Source organism: Rhinolophus sinicus, chromosome 5 (genome assembly GCF_057876585.1).
Source record: "Rhinolophus sinicus isolate RSI-liver-muscle chromosome 5, RSI-T2T, whole genome shotgun sequence".
NCBI classification, from domain to species: Eukaryota; Metazoa; Chordata; class Mammalia; order Chiroptera; family Rhinolophidae; genus Rhinolophus; species Rhinolophus sinicus.
Window position 1 is genome coordinate 37,134,791 of NC_142505.1, and position 22,216 is coordinate 37,157,006.

At 37.6% G+C, this 22,216-nt stretch overlaps 1 protein-coding gene across 3 annotated transcripts; it reads left to right on the plus strand.

Annotated features, from left to right (window-relative positions):
- The first annotated feature begins 225 nt into the window (after nucleotides 1-225).
- Nucleotides 226-17,559, plus strand: FAIM (Fas apoptotic inhibitory molecule). 3 transcript variants are annotated; one of them, XM_074312919.2, is made up of 6 exons: nucleotides 226-322; nucleotides 4,391-4,448; nucleotides 5,798-5,930; nucleotides 6,278-6,506; nucleotides 13,995-14,044; nucleotides 17,109-17,397. In XM_074312919.2, the coding sequence occupies exons 1-6, from the start codon at nucleotides 313-315 to the stop codon at nucleotides 17,256-17,258; spliced, it is 630 nt and encodes a 209-aa protein (XP_074169020.1). In that variant the 5' UTR covers nucleotides 226-312; the 3' UTR covers nucleotides 17,259-17,397. The 3 variants fall into 3 exon arrangements, with proteins under 3 accessions (XP_074169020.1, XP_019603181.1, XP_019603190.1); XM_019747622.3 differs by lacking the exon at nucleotides 226-322 and adding an exon at nucleotides 701-840 and having other exon boundaries at nucleotides 17,109-17,559; XM_019747631.3 differs by lacking the exons at nucleotides 226-322; nucleotides 4,391-4,448 and adding an exon at nucleotides 701-840 and having other exon boundaries at nucleotides 17,109-17,559.
- The last annotated feature ends 4,657 nt before the right edge of the window (nucleotides 17,560-22,216 follow it).

Here is a 22,216-nt window from a genome sequence, read left to right on the forward strand (position 1 = left end):
GTACCTATGAGCCTGCACTGTGCAGATGTGGGAAATAAAAGAGAGCCAAGCAGCCATGGTCCCTGCCTACACGGACCTCAGTCTACTATTAAGTTACATATTCAGTAAAAATTACAGAAATTGCACACTTTGAAAGGGACTGAGAAGGAGAATTACAGGTATTGCAAGCCTTAGGGGCCAGAATAGTTTTCCTTAAGAAATGATCTATGAAGAACAATTGCAACAACAAAATTGACATTACAAAAGGGAAGAAGCAAGAAGCATCGCAGAGGCCCTGGGAGGAGAAGGAATTTGCATCCTTTGAGTTCCTAAATGAAGCCAGGTAGGCAAGATCAACATCGTACACGGCCTATGCCTACCATAAGGAGTTTTGGTCCCTAACCAGAACTCGTAACGAGGTTTCTAGAAGCGAATGCCATGATCAGGTTGACCTGCCCTGGGGCATCAGCGCAGACACGGGTCCGTTTTCGCCCAGCGCCTGCCATCAGCTGGTTCTCACCAACTTTGTTGGCAGGGTGACTGGATGAGCCGCGGGGCTGTTTCTCGGGTGTGGGGATTGAGGAAGGGCCTCTGCCGAGTGCGCTAAGCCATCCGCGGAGGCAGCGGGCGGAGCTGGGTCTGCCTGCGGCGAAGCGGGTGGCGGCCTGCACTGCGGACCTCAGGGGACCTGAAGCGCGACGAACAGTCGGCGCGCCTGGTACTCGTGCCGGCCGAGCTTTTAACTTCCGCGGAGGCTGCGTCTGGTTCTCGGCGAAGGGATCAAGGCCGCGCGGCCTAGCTGGCGGAGTCGGCACTCCTCCGTGGCGTGACCCAGAGCCTGCCGCAGCCCGCGGCGTACAGGTGAGACCCGCGGCCCAGGTGCGGCGGCCGGGGCCTGGCCCCCGAAAGCCCCTGAGCACAGCCCCGGGCGACCCCGCTGCGGCGCAGGCGGCCGCCATCTCCGGGTGGCGGCGGCGGCGCTGGAGCCGTGGGCGGTGTCTACGCTGCGGGTGAGAGCCTGCCGTGGGGCACACGGCCCGCGCAGGGTGTGTTTCGGGCGTGTACTGTCCGCCCAGCCGCGGGCAGAGGCGGGGACCCGGGCTGGCGGAGCCCCCTGCCCCGCCAGGCCCTGAGACCCGCCGCTCCGGCCTGTCCGCAACTACAAAAACCAATACTGGTCGCTGTCGAAAAAGTGGAACAGAAAAGCACAAGGAAGGAAGCACAAGAGCCGAATCCGTTCCCCAGAAATAACCCGAGTTAACATTAAGGTGTATTTCCTTCCAGTCCATTTTCCCTTAAATAAGCATGATCAGACTGTATTTTTGCAGGACCTGGATCAGAAAGTGCTATAACTTGGCTTCTTTTTATTTTAATACATTACACACATCTACCCATGGCTGTAAATGTTTTTCTACGTTTCGTTTTACTGACCGCACTAGGCTGCGTTCCTGTGTGCCAGGTGGACCTCTGCATCCTTCCCGGAAGCCTGGCCCGGGCTTGACCTTCAGTTTGTTGAGTGACAGGACTGTGATTTACTTAATGGATTCCCCCCCAGATGGTGAACATATAGGTGGTTTTCAGTTTTTAGCTGTCACAAAAGTATTTTGTTGGGCACTGTTCCATCTGTTTTTTTTGAGCATCACTGTTTAAAGTAACTCCTTCATTAGGCTTGTAGTATACGTTGCAAAATGCTTCTCAGAAAAGTTATTATCTTGTGTACCTCCGGTAGCACTTGGGGATAACTGGCTCCGGGAGCTTTCTGACTGACTTTGCTGTAGGTCCCAGTGCTTCACAAGGGACCTGACACACAGTGTCAACACCTGTTTGTCGAAGTGACCTGCCTTGTGGCTGGCCTTACCTAAAGCTTTTGCTGAAAAGGGAATTATGAGTATCTTAGGAATTTTTAAAACTGATTTACGTTTAGCCTGGAGAAACCACTACAGTCCCCAGTTAGGTTAAACCTAAGTTAACACACAATTCAAGGTGGGTTGGAGAAAAAGTGCAAACTTTTTAATGTTTAAGTCATATTCTGAAACATGGTGTTGGGTTGATAGGGAAGGGATTGTAAAAGATTACGCAGATGGGTAGTCACTGGATACTCAAAAAGCTTTCTTTGAAGATGTAAAAAGTTTTAAGGGAGTGACATTGTCCTCATCAGTGAAAATAAACGGAATTTGTTTCTCCATCCTTTTCATTTACATTTTTAAAACTTTGTGCTAAAATAGAGGGAATTTTTCTTTGTAATGATCGGTTTCCTGTTTGTCACGTGATCCTGGCTGTGCTGTAATCATCTTCTGCTCCCACCCCACCCCCCCAGTCGTGCACCCTCAGTGCCTCATACATAAGGGATTGGTAATTATTAGCATGCTGAATGAATTTAGAATATGACGTGTTTAGTAAGTCCAGTTTGTAACTTAGAGATCTGTGTGTGACAGTTCTTTCTCATTATTCAAATGAGTAAGGTAGAAATCAGTGACAAGGACAGCTGTGATCATCTCTTGGTTATAAGTGTAATCACATTCCCAGAAACACTACTGGCAGGGCACCTAGGTCTTTTTTTCTTTTTTAACAACTTTGTTGATATGTATCACATACCATATAATTCACGCATTTGATGTGTACAATTCAATTTTTTGATGTATTACAGTATTACTTTTTTTCAGTTGTGGTAAAATATATATGACATAAAATTCGCCACTTTAACCATTTTTAAGTGTTAACAATTCAGTAACATTAAGTATAGTCACAATGTTGTGCAACCATCACCACTATTTCCAAAACTTTTCAACACCATAAACAGATACTTCATATATAAATGTTGAATATTTGAATGAAGGTTGATAGTTTAGAGAAAAAAATTTTTAAATAGGAGTGATGTTGATTTGTAATCTCTCTTCTGATTTGTGTTCTCTTTTATACCTATATGAAAAGTTATTATAATTAAGATGATACCATGCCTTATGTTAGTATGACAATTCTTGAAGTTCCTTATAATGGAAAACTGGGCAATTTTTTTCAATTTTGAATGCTGAATCACTGAGCTGTCTAGAGTCTCTAAAACTTGTGGAGCAAAATTTGAATGATATCCCTAAGTCCACTCTGATTTGCAAAGGATGCTTATCCATGTTGTTACGCTATTTGGCTTACTCTATTGCGCTCTATTCGCTTTGCTTTCCTAGTTGCAGGATACCCTCCACTTTCATAGGAGATATCCTAGGGTTTCCAAAGACTAGAGCGATCTACAATTTGTAAGTTCCTAATTTAAAAAAAAAGAAAAAGAAAGAAAGAAAAGAGGGATTTGTTTTAGGTACAAAGTGTTTTTGAAATTTACATTCTAAAATTCTTAGCTTTTCTTTGCCTGTTGTATTGCTTTTATGGGTACTAATCTCATCCTTAACATCTTTATAAAAACTCTTTGTGGCTTCTGGCTGTTTCCAGCCAAAGAAGGTTGGCAATCTCCTACTTTTAACAAGGAGAGACTACCCTTGGGCATATACAGGGAGAAGGCTAGGCTAGGGTAGATCCTGGGAGCAAAAAATAGTGAGCCTATTTTTCAGTGGGTTAGGCTGGGTACAACTGTTAATTCGAAATCTTCAAATGTGGAGGGTTTCCTATGCCTGTGAGTATATCTGTGCCTCTGATGTCAGTAAAACTTAACTAGCCTTAAAGCCCAGTTACTGTTTAGTTAATTGCACAATGCTGAGCTCTAGTTTTGGTGTGGGCCCTGCCAGTGACCTGAGCAAACCACATAACTGATGGTGGATTCATTATTGGCACTAGTAAATTAAGTGGGCTTGAGTAAGCAAGTAAATTGTTTGCTCTTAGAAAGTGAACTAGCATATCCCTGGCTGCTTCGTGCAAACTCAACATTTCTTTGAAGTTTTCCAAAAAAAATTTTTTTAAATTATATATTCTATCATAATATAACCTTCTAAAATTTAATATACAAATTGCATTTTAAATTTGTTACCACCCTGTAACACCGATACTTCCAGACGATGCATTGTTTATCCTGGAGTTCTATGTATTCCCTGACCCACTGCTTCATACCCTTGGGGCTTCTTGTGTCTCAATTTGGGAATAATGGGACCCAGAGGACCTCTTGGTCTCTTGAAGCTCTGACGTGGTATAATACTTGAAATAAACCAGTGTTTAGTCTCTAGTTTTAGGAAATTATAAATCCATAACATGGAAAAAAATATGATTTGCCAATTTGCATGACTTCTTTCTCTGAAAATTAGAGTTTGCAATTCTATTGTATGTAAAAGCTGTTTCATTAGAAACTGCATGCAATTTAAGAAATGGATTGCAAAATTAGAACAATCCCTTTGCAGATGTCATCTTTGTTGCTCTCAATCTTTCTTTGCTGCAATTCTGCTTTTTTCTTTCCTGGCTGCTAATTGGATTAAAGACTGTTTGCCAACCATGGCATCTGGAGATGACAGTCCTGTCTTTGAAGATGACGAAAGGTAAATGTCTCGCATTGCAATAAAACTAGCTTCTGAAACTTTCAAGATGGTTTTAATCATTCAAAAGAGTTATTTATCCAGGCTACTTTTTTAAGGACACATTTTGTAAAATTGCAGAATGTGTGGTTTTGCCCTTTTATGATGTAGAACAAGGGTAAACACCTGGCATGGAGGTGGCCACCACTAACATAGCAGCCTTTCCCAAAGGACCTGGATGTAAGGTCTCTAAATCCCTGTCAGCACAAAGTTCTCAGCAATCACTTCAAAATGATATAAAACTTATTTAGGGTCTCTGAGTTAGAGCATACAAAGGAGATTAAAGGGAATGGAGAGACTAGGATGTAGTGAAGAGAACAGGCTCTGGAACCAGAGTCCTAAGTTTAAATCCCATCTGCCACTTACTATCATTGTGACTTTAGACAAGCCCTTAGCCTCTCTAAGCCTCAGTTTCCTCATCTATGAAATAGGGATAATAATAGTACCCATCTTATGGTGAGGATTCCATGAGTTAGTATGTGTAAAGCTCTTAGAACTGTGATTGGCATACAGTAAACACTTAACTGTTAGCTATGATCATTAAAGCTGTAATGTTACTTCTCTCAAAGCTAAAAACCTATATCAATATCAAAATATTACTTATATTTGCATTATACATGTCTTTCACATAAGGCACATATATATCGTTTTGTATTAAAATATTAATATCAAAAATATGTGTTTAAATTGTGCCAGAAACTTCTGATAAAATAGAACCCTTTATTTTTTTTTAAATAAGATTTCCTATACTAATGACAAGAATGACTATTTTCCATAACATTTTAATCTGTATTATAGGACATTTCTTCCATGACTTCTCTTTTTCTCAGTATAATAAATTAGAACCTTTTTGTTAAAATGAATTCTTACTCATTGGTTTAAGTATAAAAGGTTTGGAGAACTCTTGGAGTGATTTGAATCTGAATACGAAAAACCAAAATTAAATACTTTCCTTTTTAAATGAGGGGAGGAAGAAGTAGAGACCTTTTTACTGACCTTTCCAAGCATTATTCTGTAGCCTAGCTTAGATTACTATTGTGGATAAACAGATAGATTCTTAATCCTCTTAATATTAAGGTGACTTTGTTTGGAGTTATCCGACTATATACCCATATATAGTAGTTTCATCTTAAAGGAAGAGTGTGTAAAAGGAAGAAGACAGTCCATGTACTACGAGTAGGATTTCTTAAGTAATATTACTTTAAGATTTTGTCATCTTAAAATCTTAGGGGTTTTAAAAATCTGATATTTTCATCTTGGAAGGATTAATTGTGTTTTGGGCCAAATGTAATTGCTTTGTTTTATCCCCTTAGCCCTCCTTATAGCCTGGACAAAATGACAGATCTTGTAGCCGTGTGGGATGTTGCTTTAAGTGACGGAGTCCATAAGATTGAATTTGAACACGGGACCACATCAGGCAAACGAGTGGTGTATGTGGATGGGAAGGTAGGAAAAAAATATGTTACTTTGTAAAACGTGGTATGCAGAGAAGGTTGATTTTGTTAATGTAGATTCTTTATATGTGAATTTGGGCTTACAGTGTTTATCTTTATAAATTGGCCTGCATCATTTTTCTGTACAAAGTGAACTAATAATAGTTAACAGAATTCATAGACTCTACCATTTATTATTTAAACTTAATATGCCTTTTTTCTAAAACCTTTGCATCATGAATGAATTCAATTACATCTAACTAGCATTGTCATTTGCTCACTTTAATTATATTTTTCTAAAATTAAATACTACATTTTATTCCATTTGTGTGTTTTCAAATTTTCTATTTTATTACTTAGGAAGAGGTAAGAAAAGAATGGATGTTCAAATTAGTGGGCAAAGAAACCTTCTGTGTTGGAGCTGCAAAGACAAAAGCAACCATAAATATAGATGCCATCCGTGGTTTTGCTTATGAATATACTCTGGAGATTAATGGGAAAAGTCTCAAGAAATATATGGAGAACAGATCAAAAACCACCAATACTTGGGTATTACATTTGGATGGTGAGGATTTTCGAGTTGTGTTGGGTGAGTCCTATTTCTGCAGAATTGATTGACTTTTTCTGATGGTTGTTTACTTGCTCTGACTGTCCAGACCTTTTATGGGAACTATGAATAGGAGACGATAAGTGCAGGTCTATTTTTAATGTGCTCTGTGTGAATGAAGTATTCATTTAATTGACTGATTTATATATTAAACATAAAAGCCAGATTTTATGGTGATGGATTTGAGGATTGTTAACTTGGGTTTAAAAAAATATTGATGTAGACATTTGTTATTATTTGATATTTCACTTTAAAAGCATGCCTAAAGGCCGTTGGAAATTTAAGATTCCTCAGTAAGATGGGAACTTTTCTCCAGGGTTAGGACTGCAGCAGATCAAAATTGTCAGTCCAGATAAAGTACATTAAAAACTAAGAAGTGATAAGCTGTTGATCTTTAAGCAAAGTTCTGTTGTTACAGATTGCCATCTGTGCTTAGTTTCTATTGGCCCTCAAAATTTGTGTGACAAATATTTACCAGTTATTACCTTTTCTCTTCTGGTTACTCCTAGTATTTCCTGCTTCTAAGTTAAGACTGTTTAGATTATCTCATTAATTCACTGATTGATTTCCTTTGATAACAATGAATACCGTACCTGCTAAATGACAGTGAGTGTACCATTCCCTAAGGATGCATAGGTGAAGAGACCTTGTCTACGCTTTTAAAGAGTCTACAGTCTAGTCAAATGCTAGTAAACATCTTTAAAAAAAAAAAAAAAAGTTTTAAGATTGAAAAATGTTTATCAAGTAATAAATGCACATAGTTGAAAAAAAGAAACCAAAGACTCTTATATAGCTTATTCAAGAAACTGGATCAATTTGTCTTGAAGAGCTTCCTATGGTCTGGATTTTGTTGACTGCATTCCTGTGGTGTTCCTGTTTTTCATATTTCCTGTGAATTTGCAGTTGACTTTGAAGAATTGGTCAAATTTAGTGTTTTCTTTTGTTTTTTTCCTGGCAAGACCACTTTATAGGTTGTGCTTGCAATCATTAATACCTAGTGCTTACACCCATTAATTCATTAGCAGTTGCCAAATGATGATATTCTGATTCCATCCTTCCTTATTCATTAGCTGGAATACGTCTATAATGAGAAACTTTCACTACAATTCGGTTACGCAGAGGTACAGTTTGTATAAGAAATGTAGGATAACTGCTTGTTTTCCCTTTATCAGTTTTCAAAATATTGAATTGGCTCCTTATTCTCCTCCAAAAGTGATTATTTAGGTTTTTTCAAATCATTATTAACTCATAGACTTAAACATTTTGATGTATTTCAATACATTGCAGTTATTACCCTTACTGATGTTGATGCTCAAATTGTCCCATTTTTGGCCAATGGGATACTCTTTAGATTGGCTCCTGAATCCTTTTGACACATCCTTGGGAGACTTTGATAGCTTCCTTGCTATCTGGTGTGACAAAATGGGCTCATTTCGAACATTTCCTGCCCAGAACTGGAATCACCCATTTCTCTAAGGAGACCTTGTTTTCTTGGAGGAAAATGGTATTTCAAGAGCATAATCTGGGCATTCCTCAATGATGCTCATTCATTATTTTTAGGTTGTCAGTGGATGGAGCAAAGAAATTATATACATGGATGGATGGATGGATGGATGGATGGATGGATGGATGGATGGTGAAGAGAGGGAGGGAGGGACTTTTTATAGATAAAATAGCTTATGAGTTCATACTGATACTTGTAATTCAAATTCAGGAATATTAGCAGGTTTTTACTTAAACTTATCTAATATCTGTATGTCCTTTCTTTCATACAGAGAATTTTCCTTCTCAAGGATACAGAAGATGATGCACTTAGAATATAATTTACTCATTTGCTTTGTGCCGCATTACATACATAGTAGTTTCCATTAACAATGCAAATACTACCACCATTAATACAATTATCAAAACAAATTTAAAACATTTTTTGCATATCATTTTCCAATTTTATTGTATCTGCATTATCAGAACATATAGTCATTATATAGTATTCCTGTTTCTTCCAAACCACACTTAATTCTATAAGTAAATATTTATATATTTCTTTCAAGTCATTAGATTACTCCTGTCTGATCATTTTGATTGCCTGAAACTTGTTCTCTAGTACATTTCTTAGGAATATTAACAATAGTGCTTGAATTCTTGCATGTTGATGACATTTGTGTCTTTTATATTTGAAGCTCAGTTTGGCTAGATATAATGTTCTTGGCTCATGTTTTCGTTCCTTAAGTATCTTAGGTATATTACCCCACTTTTTTCTGGCATAAACTTACTGTCAAAAAGTCTGATGATGATCTGATTTTCTTTCCCTTAAAAGTGCCTTCTTGTTTTTGTCTAATTTTACTAGAATATGTCAGGGTAATGATCATTCTTGGTCAGTTTTCTCAAGTACATACATGGTAAATATTTTCAATATGTAGAATGAAATTTTTTAAGTTTTCTTGAATTACAGTTTTAATATTAGTTCTGTTCCTTTGCTTTGGTTTTCTTCCTCATGGACGCCTATGGTATAGATGTTGGGTCTTTAGACCTATCTTCTAAATGTGTCAGGTTCTCTCACATCCTCTATCTCTTCCCCCCGCCTCTTCTCTCTCTCTTCTTCCTTTCTGCCTGCCTACCTGTCCACCTAACTTCCTTCCTTCCAATCTCCCTCTTCCTTTCTTCTAAAATTAAGATTTATTTTCTAAAGCAGTTTTAAGTTTAAAGAAAAATTGAGCAGAAAATACAGATTTCTCATATACTCCTCTATCTGCCCCCCCCCATTTTCCCTATTATTCACGTCTTGCATTGGTGTGATACATTCATTACAATTATGTAGCAAACCAATATGGATACCCTATTATTAACTGAAGTCCATAGTTTACATTAGAATTCACTCTTGCATTATACGGTTCTATAGGTTTGCCAAATGTATAATGTCATGATCTGCCATTAGAGTATCAATACAGGATAGTTTCGCTGTCCTAAAAATCCCATGCTCTTCCGTATCCATCCTCTCCTCCTTCCCCGCCCAACTCCTGGCAACTGCTGATCTTTTTTACTATCTCTATAGTTTGCCTTTTCCAGTATGTACATAGTCATACAGTATGTAGCTTTTTCAGGCCTAGCATTTTTTCTTAGTAATAGGCATTTAAGATTCCTCTATGTCTTTTCATGGCTTGATAGTTCATTTCTTCTTATTGCTGAATAATAATCCATGGTATGGATGCACCGCAGTTTGTTTATCCATTCACCTACTGAAGGATATCTTGGTTGCTTCCAATTTTAGGCAGTTACGAAAAAAGCTGCTGTATAAACATTTGTGTGCAGTTCAGTATGTGGACATAAATTTTTAAATCAGTTGGGTAAATAACTGGGAGCTGTATTGCTGGATCATATGGTAAGAGTACGGTTAGTTTTCTAAGAAATCACTAACCTGTCTTCCAAGGTTTTTGCGTCCCCCCAGCAATGAGTGAGCTCCTGCTGCTCCACGTCCTTGACGGCAGCGCTGTAATGTTTTGGATTTGGGGCATTCTAATAAGTGTGTAATGATAGCTCAGATTAATTTGTAATTCCCTAATGATAATATGGTGTTGAGCATGTTTTCACATGCTTATTTGTAATCTGTGTATCTTTAGTGAGCTGTTTGTGCAGACTTCTCCCCTTTTTAAAATTGGGTTGTTTTCTTATTGTTGAGTTTTAAGAGTTCTTTGTATATTTCAAATAAGTTCTTTATCATGTGTTTTGTAGATACTTTCTCCCAGTCTGTGGTTTGTCTTGTCATGTCATCTTTCTTTCTTTTTGATTTTTAAAATGTCCCCCGTTTCATCTTCTGTTTCTGTTAGGAATAATTTATTGTTTTTTTGGCTTTGTGTTCCTTTTAGTTTAGTCTTCATTTCTGAAATTATTTTTATTTCTAATTCTTGACTGAATTCTACTACTTCATTTCTCAGAGTGTTTCTAATCTTTGTTATTCTTTCATATCTTGTATGATTTTCTTCATTTCTTTTAGCTCACTTGGAAATCGTATTTCATCTTTTTTGTAAACATCTTTCTGATGCTTTCATTATCTGTAATGATTGTTGTTCTTTTTTCTTATAATTTTTTATGGAGCTAGCGCTCAATACCTTTCTTTGCTCATTTTTATATGAATTTCAGTTTTTCTGAACTTCTAGAAGGGAGTGTGGTTTTGGTTAGCTTTTTAAACTTCAGGTTCTGGAATTCTTTTTTCTGTTGTTTTTGGATAACGTTAAAAACCATAGGAGCATACTTTCTGACATGCCTGCTATTTCCTTCTCCACTTTTTTCTAGATCTTCTTTTTCCTTTACTCTGGTGTTCCTGGGCTGCTAAATTTGGATTCTCTTCCCAGAAGTTTCTTCTCAGCGTGGGGTTTTGTACTGGAAGGCTGGGAGGGCCACTGTGTGAATAGCAGCTGACACTGGCAGGGGTTTTATACATTTTAACAGTGGATGACTCATAGGAGGTGCGTGGAGAGGTCTGAAAGGGCCAAAGCAGTCTGGGCCCCATTATATAACTTGCTAAATTTTATATTGAGAAGTTAAAACAGAAGAAGGCCCAAAAAAGTTCTTAATAACAAAAACAGTACCATGTACTGAGAGGCCATATTCTGCACCAGATACTATGCTAGGCATTTTACATAAATCATTTCTAATCCTTATAACAACCTGCAAGAAAAGTGGTATCACTTCATTTTACCCACAAGGAGATTGAGGCTAATTGAGGCCCAGAGTGGTGGCGACTTGCCAAAGGCTACGCTAGTAAATAATGAAGCTGGGATTTGAACCCAGGGCTCTCTGACCTCAAAGATCCTGTCCTTTCTTTTTCACCACCTAAAAGATGTGAGGCATGTAAAGGGGTCCGAAGATAGCATTGGTCGGCATTGTTAGGTCTGGGAGTCGCCACACGACTCAACACTGTGGGAGGAAAATAAAGACAGCAAGAGGAAAGTACTAGTATGCTAGTACTTCCCCAACTTCATGTAGGGAGGAAATTCTCTCTCTGCTCTGTAACCTTGCACTTCTGTGAAAGCAGTTACTGAACATACCTGCTCAGGACTTCTCTGCAGACTCCCCAGCCATCGGTCATGTGGGCTGAGGGAATTTGCAGGCAGGCAGCGCTGGGGAGGCTCCAAGGTCTGAATCCACTTCTGAGCCATAACTGACTTGATGCTTTATCAGATCGATATGTTCTTTTATTAACGTATACTTTTGAATAGGTGATTCATAATTCAGAAATCAAAATGATATAAAGATACATTGAGAAATCTTGCTTTCACTCCTGTTTCGGTCCACCATTTCCCCTATAAATATAGCTATGTTTAATAGTGAATGCTAGTGTTTCTTTATTCAGATTCAAGCAAATATGTTTTATTACTTCCTTATTACATATAATCATCTTTATTATTGATTTATTAATATATTCTGAAGATTCCTTTCTCTCATTACATAGAACTTTCTCATACTTTTTAAAATAGCTGCAGGGTAAATTTCAATAGTAAATAAAATAGTTTAACTCATTCCCAACAGATAGGCACTTGGGCTGTTTCTAATTTGTTGCTGTTTGAAGCACTGTTAAATGAATAGCTTTGTTCACATGCCTCTTGGAATATAGGCACATCTCTCTTTAGGACAAATTCCCAGAAGAATAATTGCATTTGTCATCTGAGTAGATTTTGCCCAGTTGCCCTCCATGGTACTTCTACCATTTTGTACTCTCACTACCTATTTTCCCACGGGTTCTCCAACAAAGCATGTTGTTGGATATTTGATATTCTGCTAGGTGAAAAATGGTATTTCAGTGTTGTTTTCATTTTCCTTTTTCAAAATTGAGGTTGAGCATCTTTTCATGTGTTTAAGATCCTTTTGTTTCTTTTCTGATAGTGCCTGTTCATGTCCCTTGACCCATTTTTCTTTTTCTGAGAATTTTTATAAGAGTTTATTTGAGCCATACTGATGACATGTGCCGGGATGCAAGATCTCAAATGCTCAGCCCTGGACCCATTTCCTTTTGGGTTGTTGGCCTTTTTCTTGATGGCTTGGAGTCTTTTATTACTAACACTAGTGCTGTCTGTGCTGTTTCAAGTATTTTTTCCCAGTTTGTCATTTATTGTATGGCTTTGCTTATGTGTGTGCATGGTGTTTTCTTTTTTTTTCAGTCATGTAGAAATCTTTTTCACTTTCATGTAGTCAAATTTATTCCATTTTTCTTTTATCGCTTCTGGATTAGTGTTCTTCAGAGGCATGTTAATCGCTATTATAGAAAATCTGAGCACACGCCCATGTTCAGTAGGCATACTAAATAAAATTCCAATTTTCATGATCATCGTGGTTCATTTTAGCAATGTGTAACCTGATGTGTTGGGACAAGCTGGGTTTCCTTGCAACTACGGTTGTAGATGCTTCCTATTCTGGCTGCCATTTGGGCACCCTGCCCCTATCTGCTGGGCCCCTCTGCCTTTCTCTGTCTCCCTCTAGCCCAGCCTAAAGTCATTTGTCCATTCTCTAAGCGAGGCTCCCATCTCAGGGTGTGGAAGAATCCCCTTTAGGACTGTGTTCCCGAGTAGATGGCCTGTCAGTGGCAAGCCAGGTACTGGTATTTCAGCCTTGACCCCCAGGCAAGTTGTTGACCCCTGGGCTCCTTGTGCACACAGGCCATGCTTCTCTCTAGTCTTCATTCTAATACCCAAAGCTCCTCTTCTGCTTGCTTGAGGAGTGCAGTCTTCTCTCCTGCCCTTCCCCAGGGCACTACCATTCACAAGTGGGCCTGGGGATCCTCTCCCCCAAATGCATGTGCATTTGTGCACAAGCACACACATATACGCACCTCCCTGAAGTGAGCTTGGCCGCTTAACACCCAGGTGTATCGTGGCAGCATTTTGCTCTATTGTGTTAGCACTGTCCTTACACAATCTACCAGGTACACCTGTCGTTTTTCTTACAATCCACTATTTCCCTAATGAGAAACCATTACAAAAATGAATAGAGATGATTTTGCTATCCAGTAAGAAATTTAAGGCTAAATTTCTAAATCTGACAAGCTGTCTATCCTATATGAACACTATGGCAGCCTTTTTTGTGGTCTCTTTGTACCATCATCCAGTTGGGTCAGTGTGAGAGACGGGGAAACATCTAGTCACTGATATTAAATGACATGGCGTGTGGAAAGTTCCCTCCTCACATTCATCTGTGTGCATCCTCCTTTAAAGATTGTGCTTCAGTATTTATTTTGTTTAACAAGTCTTCATCAGTTTGTATTGGGACCATGATTTTCTCTTCAAATTGTTTTGTTTCATTTTGATTTTGCCTGTGAACAAATAGTTTCTTCAAATTTAGAAGATTTGCAAAGCTATGAAAAGTTAATGGACTTTTAGAAATCCAGTGTGTCAAACTTTTCCTAAAATAATAACTATAAAGAGTTAGCTTTATCTTTAAATCATAGATTATAATTTTTAAAATTTGTTACTTTTACAGAAAAAGACACTATGGATGTATGGTGCAATGGTAAGAAAATGGAGACAGCAGTAAGTCGACCTTTTGATTACTCTTAGCACCATGTGTATAAGTTACTGTTGAAATGTTGCTACATTTCCTAATTATGGAGATTTTATAATTAACCGTCTTCTTGGTTGAAAATAAAAAGCAGATGAATTCCTCCAGACTCCAAAATCTGAACCCTTTCCTGGACAGTGCCTGTTTAGAAACAGTTTACATTGTGAGCTTACACCAATCTCACTCTACCTTTCTTTTCTTGGACCAGCATGTCCTATAAGATCCCCATGAAAAAAAATCCTCCCCCCAAAATTATGTCTCCTGTGTTTATCCATGTTAAAATTGTGCTTTATGCCACTGCTTCTCAAATTTGCATGCATAGAAATCACCTGGGATCTTGCTAAGATGCGAATTGACGCCAATGTCACTGGTCCACAGGTGACATTTTGAATAGAAGGCTTTACACCATTCGCCCAAAGCAGATGGTACTTTCCTCAAAACGAAGTTTTTGAAAAAGAAGTGATGCACCCAATGTCAGATGATGACAAAAAGGCAGATAGGAAAGGGCGCTGTCATGAACCCCAGAAGACGAGTGGCATTTGTAGACTGGCAGTGCTAAGAGGCTACCCACTCACTGCAGCCAAGCATGATGAAATCCCCATCTAAATCCCGATGTGTTTGGCTTTTGCTATCAGCTGCTTGCACTGGTAATGCTGTGGGTGGGATGAATGTAGGAGTGTATTTCAAGTGGGAATGAAAGAACAGTGGTACAGCGTACCCAGCATGGGAAGTGGAAGCAGAAGAGTCTATCATGGAAATGGAGGGTGGGAGTAGGAGCTGAAATCATTGGGTGGAAATGCCCATGTGTTATGGGTCTGCTGGCAAGCAAGGGGGACTATCCTTGAATCCAGCTTTCATGCTGGCTTCCGGTGAACATGAGGATTAGAGAGGAGCAGCTCTCTTCTGTAGTCCATTTTAGCTAGTTGCACAATTGTAGTTGCTGCCATTATCTCCTTTATCTATTATAAGTATAGGAAGGTGAGAAGAGCTGCTTGGTCTGGTCTGAATTTATTCTGCAGACTACTTAGAACCTGTGGCTCTTACAGCTGTCTGCTTCTGAGGAAGTGCCTAAGCCAGAAATCAAGTTACAAAGCTGAATGCTTTTCTGTTTCTTAACCCTGGTATTAATTGTGGAAGGGAAATTTAACCAGGATTCACTCAAAATTGATCCTCTGAGCTTGAGCAGTTAAATCTACTGATAGAGGTTTCTTTTATGCAGAGAGGCTTGGAGAGCTCGTCAGTGTTTTATGGCCCCTCTTGGGACAGCTTCATTTACCAGTAACCTGGGTGGGGTACCTACTGTGTGCCCAACACCACACCTGGTGGTCCTTCTCGTTCTCGCTTTCTTCCTTCCCTGAAATTCTCTAGATGGAGAATGAGCAGTTTTGAATCACATTCCTTCCCACCCTCAAGGATTGTCCAGGGCAAATGTAGAAAGAATGTTGTTTTATAGTATCAAGAATGTGGCTGTACATAAGAAGTTGAAAATAATGTTCATCCTCAACGTCTTTGTCCCTCAGTCATTGACAGGAAACCACAAGTGTGTGAACAATAGCTCTTCATCACCCAGTTGCCACCTCACGGTAACTACAGCCGAGCTTGCAGGGCAGTTTTGGCAGCTCCGCATCTGGGCAGCTTCCCCAGTATATGCACACCTGCTCTTGCTGCATTTGAGTTACAGCGTATTTTTCTCCTTTTTCTTTTTATCTCAAAGCATCATGACCGAATGTCTGTCAAACAGCCAAGAAGCTACTTCCAGAGATTGTATTACTCGACCATTGTCCTTCCCTCTAAATTGATCTTTACAGAAGTATGACCTAAAGGCATTCTCCAAAGCTCAGTATGAGGGTGCAATGAACACGCTGCACTCCAGGGCCAGACCGACCCAGTCCTTGTGCTGGTGTTCAGTACACTTTCCATAAAGAGCTATTGACCAAATTCTTCTCAGAGCTAGGAAAACTTCTCTCACTGATGCATGCTGTGCTTTCTTTGGTTAGATGTTAGCTACAGGACTTGGCTCTGTCTGCTTCGGCTGCCAGAAAGCCCACAGCCAAGTTTTAAGTCTGTGGTTTCTTTGCTTTCTGGCACAATTCATTTTTATCCTCTAAGCCTCCTCTTTTTCTTTCCTTCTCTATACTGCTTTGCCCCTTTCTTTTTACTCCAAATCAGTGCTATTCAGTAGAAATATAAGTCACAGTTATGAGCTTCATATGTAACTTTTCTAGTAGCCATATTTTAAAAGTTTTAAGGTGAAGTTCATTTTATATTTGATTTAGTCTATCAAAAATAGTATAATTTAATATGTAATCAATATAAAAAGTTTTTAGTGAGTTATGTTTACATTCTTTGTTTCATACTGTCTTCCAAATCCAGTGTGTATTTTACACTTAAACAGAATATCTCATGTCAGACTCACCACATTTCAAGTGCTCAATTGCTGCATATGGCTAGTGGCTGCTGTACTGGACAGAGCAGGTCTAGATTTCGCAGTGCTTGAGTTTGTTATCGGTGTATTTTATTGAAAGCCACCCAACACCCTGAGGAATCAGATTTTCAGAGTGGTTAAGACCACACCACTCCGTACTGACTAGGACCTTCAGCAAGTTCTTTAACCACTCTGTGCCTCAATTTCCTCATCTATAAAATGAGGATAATAGTACTATCAGGGTTATTGTGAGGACGCAATGAAATAATGCATGTAAACTGTTCTTTGTGTACAATAACTAATAAAGGTTTGCTGTTATCTTTTTTCAAAATTATTCTGTCTACGTAGTATATGTTACAGACATATAGTCATTAGGTGTATGTTTTCTTTTCCCTCTGAAACATAAAATTCTTCAGTTGTAGGGAGTACAGACAAAAAACCTTCAATGCATAGCAGAATGTAAAAACATCTAAATACAAGCTTCTAACAAACTTTGCAAAGCCTAACATTTAGCTAATATATACTTCATTATACCACCTGTTTAGATGGTGTTAATGCTTAGACAAAGATAAATGCTCCTGAACACTAATTCCTCCTTCTTTTGTTGGCAGGGTGAGTTTGTAGATGATGGGACTGAAACTCACTTCAATATTGGGAACCATGACTGTTACATAAAGGCTGTCAGTAGTGGAAAGAGAAAAGAAGGGATTATTCATACTCTCATTGTGGATAATAGAGAAATCCCAGAGATTCTTGAATGACTTCATGTTAATGAACATTAAGAAGTAACAAACAGGACTTTTAAATTACTATGGTAATTAAATAAGTTCACTATGTACTTCTCGATACATTTAGTCTGCCATCTTTTTATTTTTTTAGTTACTTGAAACTGTAATGTTCCAAGGGTCAGAGGAAAAAAATAATTATGTACAATTTTAAAAACCTGCAATTTTTTAAATACTGTAAAAATGTTTTAAAACCAAATGGAAAATAAGATATGGACCAAAATCATTAATGTTTTACAAGAAGAACTTTTACTATAATAAACACTGTAAGATAAAATTGGTACTGCTTGATTTGTTTCTAAAAATTATGTCTTCATATGTTTCTAATCTGTGCAGATAGGTTGTCTCTCTCGTTTAAAGCAGTTGGTACACAATGATATTAGTTTAAATGGAGAAAATGAGTAATTTTCTATCTGGAAACTTAATATTAAGGAAATGTCAATTCGTGTCGCATATATTCCAGTACTAATCCTTTGACTGTAGCCTTTCCCTTATAGCAGTAAGTACAACATGTACAACAGAGGAACAAGCACCCCAGTCATCCCTTCAATTTCACCCAGTATCTGCTTCCTCTCATGAGCCCTGAGGGCTGGTAGCGCATACCACTGTATCCTCCAGGACCTAGCATGCCCCTCACAAACGGGAGACAGTGACATTCACGTTACTGAAGCTCAGAGGAGATACACATGTGGCATCATCAGCATATACAGGCGTACTTCAGAAATATTGTGAGTTTGGTTCCAGACCATTGCAACAGAGCAAATATTGCAAAAAAGGTGAGTCACATGAATTTTTTGGTTTCCCAGTGCATATAAAAGTTGTTTGTACTGTAGTCTATTAGGTGTACAATAGCATTATGTCTTAAAAAACCAATGTGCATACCTTAATTAAAAAATACTTTATTGCTAAAAAATGCTAACCTTCATCTGAGCCTGCTGGAAAAATGGGGCCAATAAACTTGCCTTTGTGGCAGGGTTGCCACAAACCTTCAATTTGTAAAAAAAAGCAAAACAAAAACGCAATGTCTGTCTGTGAAGCACAATAAAACGAAGTAGGCTTGTAGATAAGGTTTATAGCAGTGGGAATGGATAACATCCACTAGAGAGCTTATAGAGAAAAAAGGGCGGGGAGCCTAAAATTAAACCCTGAAGAGCTATAGCATTTGAGACTGGCTAAGGGCAAAGGGAGATCTTCATTAAATAAGGAAACTCTGAAACTATGAAACAAAAAAGCAGACATATTTATCTAGAAGTTTAAAAGTTGTATGGTAAAGATACCATGAACAAAGCCAATATACAATATATTTGGAGAAAATATTGTAATGTAGATGCCAAGAATCATAAATACATAAATATGCAAGCAAATGAGACAGGACAACATGAATGGGTATACAGAAATAACCAAAACAGAAACAGACCTACTGGGGCTTCAGATTAAGAGTTCATCAGATGTAGAGCGTCACATAACTATGTTTAAAATGTTCAAGGTAATAAAAGACATCTGAGGATTTCAGAGGGAACAGGAAAATTTAAAAAAAAAAGATAACAGAAATGAAAAATAAAAATTGGTATAACTATATCAGTATCAGTTAAAGTAGACTTTTAGGCAAAAGCGTTACCAAAAATATAGAGAACACTTTAAAATATTTTAAATGATTCAATTTACCAGGGATATAAATCAACTCTAAATTTGTATGCACCTAATAACATTGTCTCAAACTCTATAAAATAAAAATTGACATAATAGGCAAATCCAAAATCACAGTGGGATATTTCAACTTACCTCTCTCATAAATGCTCGGCAAAAACTCAGTGAAGATACGTAAACTTAACACAATAAGCAGAATTATTCTTATGAACATATGTAGAACACTTGCACTAATTGCAGACTATGGATATTTTTCACATGCACACTGAACATTTATAATACTTGACCATGTTGTGGGTCATAAAAACAAGTCCCAAAAATTTGGAAGAATTGACATCTTACAGAATATGATCTCTCAATGCCATGCAATCAATCTAAAAATCAAAAAAATGGTAATGAGAAAATCCATGAGTACTTGAAAATTAATAAATATACTTCTAAATAACCAGTAGCTCATGAAGAAACCAAAATAAACTAGAAAATGAACTGAATGGTGATGAAGACTTCATATCAAAACTTACGGGATGCAGATAACGATTGTTATTGTTAAGAGCTAAAATCTATCAGCTAAGCAACCATCTTATAAAACTGGAAAGGAGGAATAACAGCAAACACAAATAAACTAGAAGGAAAGAAATAATAAGTATAAAAGGAGAGTAGAAAACAAACATACAACAGAGGATTAAAAAAAGCCAAAAGTTGATTCTTTGTAAAGACCAATGCAATTGAAAAACCTCAAGTGAGATTAAGTAAGAAAATAAAGAAGGCACTAATCAATCCCAAGAATGTAAAGAAGGCACAAGAATGTAAAAGAGGACATCACTACCAACCCTGCAACATTAATAAACTCTTAATGCATGAATTATTTATAAAGATCAATTTGAAAATGTAGATGAAATGGACACATTCCTAGAAATTACAACGAACATAAAATATAAAAATCTGAGTATTCCTCCAGCTATTAATTAAACCCATACCTCAAAGAAAACATCAGACATTAAGGTCACTGGCAAAGTTCTATCAAACTTTTAAGAAATAATGCCAATCTTACGTTATGAGGTCACTAAAACCTTTATAACAAAACCTAACACAAACCTTAAAAGAAACTTATGGGCCAATGGCACTGATGAAAATAGATGCCAAAAATGAAATATTGGCAAAAAAATCCAACAATATATAAAGAAGACAATACATCACAATCAAGTTGCTCATTCCGGGAATGCAAACTTGGTTTAATACTAGCACATCAATCAATATAACTCACTAAATGAGAAAAACCGTATGATCGTCTTAATTAAAAAAAAAGACAAAATTCAGCATCCTTTCCTGATTTTTTAAACTTAATATTACCAGTTTATTATAAATGATACTATAAAGGTTACAAATGAACATACATTGATCAAGAGGTCCACAGAGCAAGGTCTGGATGGGTCCTGAGCGCAGCTTGTTCCCTGTGGAGTTGGGGGTGTGCCAACATCAGGCACATGGAAGCATTCACCAACCCAGAAACTCCCTTTCATGATTTTTAATGAAAAAATCCCTTGGGAATTGAAACATGCTTCCTTAATTTAATAAGAGATCCAGATTCTAGGGCAAACACCATACTTAATGTTGAAATTTTTTCCTTTGAAATCAGTAAAAGGTTGAATATTGTTTCTATTCAATGCTATACCTGAATTCCTAACCAGTGCAGAAGGGCAAGAAAAAGAAACGAAATGTTGAAGGGAATAGAAAGGAAGAAATAAAGCTACAATTATTTGTAGATGATATGCCCAAACAGAATAATTTCTAAAGTTAGGATTAATAAGAATGTTTAGTAAGTCTACTAGGTATGTCAATCTATTGATTGCTCTGAAACTTTAAAAGTTTATTAAAACACACGTGTTGGATTCCATCTCCAGAGTTTCTGATTCAGCAGGTCTGGGGTGGGGCTCACAAATTTGCACTTCTAATTCGTTCCCAAGTGATGCTAATGCTCCTAGTCAGGGGACCGCACTTCAAGAACTACAGTTATATGTTAGCAGCAATTTTCAATCAAATACCCAGAAATCTAACAAAGGATATACAAGACTATACACAGAAAACTATAAATCACTGTGCATATAAATTAAAGCGAATCTAAATAAAGGATACTCCATTGTCATAGAATGGAAGAGTCAGTATTGTGAAGTCAATTTGCCTCAACCTGATCTATAATTTAATGCAATCCCACTCAAAATCTCCATTTTTCTTTTTTGTGGATCTGAAATGTATATGGAGGCATCATCTATAATTGTTGAGAAAAGAGCATGGACTCTTAAGATAGACTCCCTGAGTTTGAATACTGGCTCCTACTTTGTGACTATGGACGAATTATTTAACCTTCTATGTCTGTTTTCTCATCTGTTCAGTGTAAGATTGTTATAAGGACTAACCATAGTTTAGATGCATGCCTAGCAGACACTAAGTAATACATACAAGTTTGATGAGTAAAATAAGATAAAAACAGGGAGACAAAATCTAATGGCTATCTTCTAGAGTCCAGAAGCATTCATGCATATATACATAATTGGTTTATGACAAAGGTGGATTTATACAACAGTGAGGAAGGATTATTTTTCCAATAAGAGATACTGGGACAACTTGGTGCCCATATGGGAAACAACAAAATTTGACTCCCACTTCACACTACACATAAAAGGCAATTCCAGGTAGATTATAGATCTAAATGGAATAGGTGAAAAAAAATAAATAAATAAAAATAATAATAAAGCTTTTAGGATAATCCAGTAAAACATCTTCATGACCTTGGGGTAGGGAAAGATTTCTTAAATACTGCACAAGATATATTAACCTTAAAGGAAAATAATGATACATTTGACATTAAAATTAAGGTCATGTTAGAAGAAACCATTGAGAATGAGAAAGTCACACAATGAGTAGAAAAAACATTATCAATACATATGACTGATAAAGGGGTTGTATACAAAATATGTAATATCACATAATAAAAAGCAAAACAAAGTCCTCAAAATAAAAAAAAACACAATAAAACCAAAGTGACAGGTAACCAAATAAATAGATGGACAAAGGACTCAAGCAGGCATTTCACAAAGGAGAAAATCCAAATGACTAATGTTTCCATCCTACCTGGATCCCTGAGAAGAGGTGCAGCCTTCTGGAGGGGAGGAGGGGAAGAGGCAGGAGGAAAGAAACGCCTATTGCGCCTGACAGATAATGCCCACGAATCCTGCTTGTTCTCACCTGCAGGCCTTTCCATATGCTGTATCTAGTCCGCTCTTCCCATC

What these genes read in the sequence shown, in the direction of transcription:
- FAIM (XM_074312919.2), top strand. An exon ending in GTCTTTGAAGATGACGAAAG is followed by an intron (nt 4,449 to 5,797) that starts GTAAATGTCTCG and finishes TTATCCCCTTAG; the next exon opens with CCCTCCTTATAGCCTGGACA. An exon ending in GTAAGAAAATGGAGACAGCA is followed by an intron (nt 14,045 to 17,108) that starts GTAAGTCGACCT and finishes TTTTGTTGGCAG; the next exon opens with GGTGAGTTTGTAGATGATGG.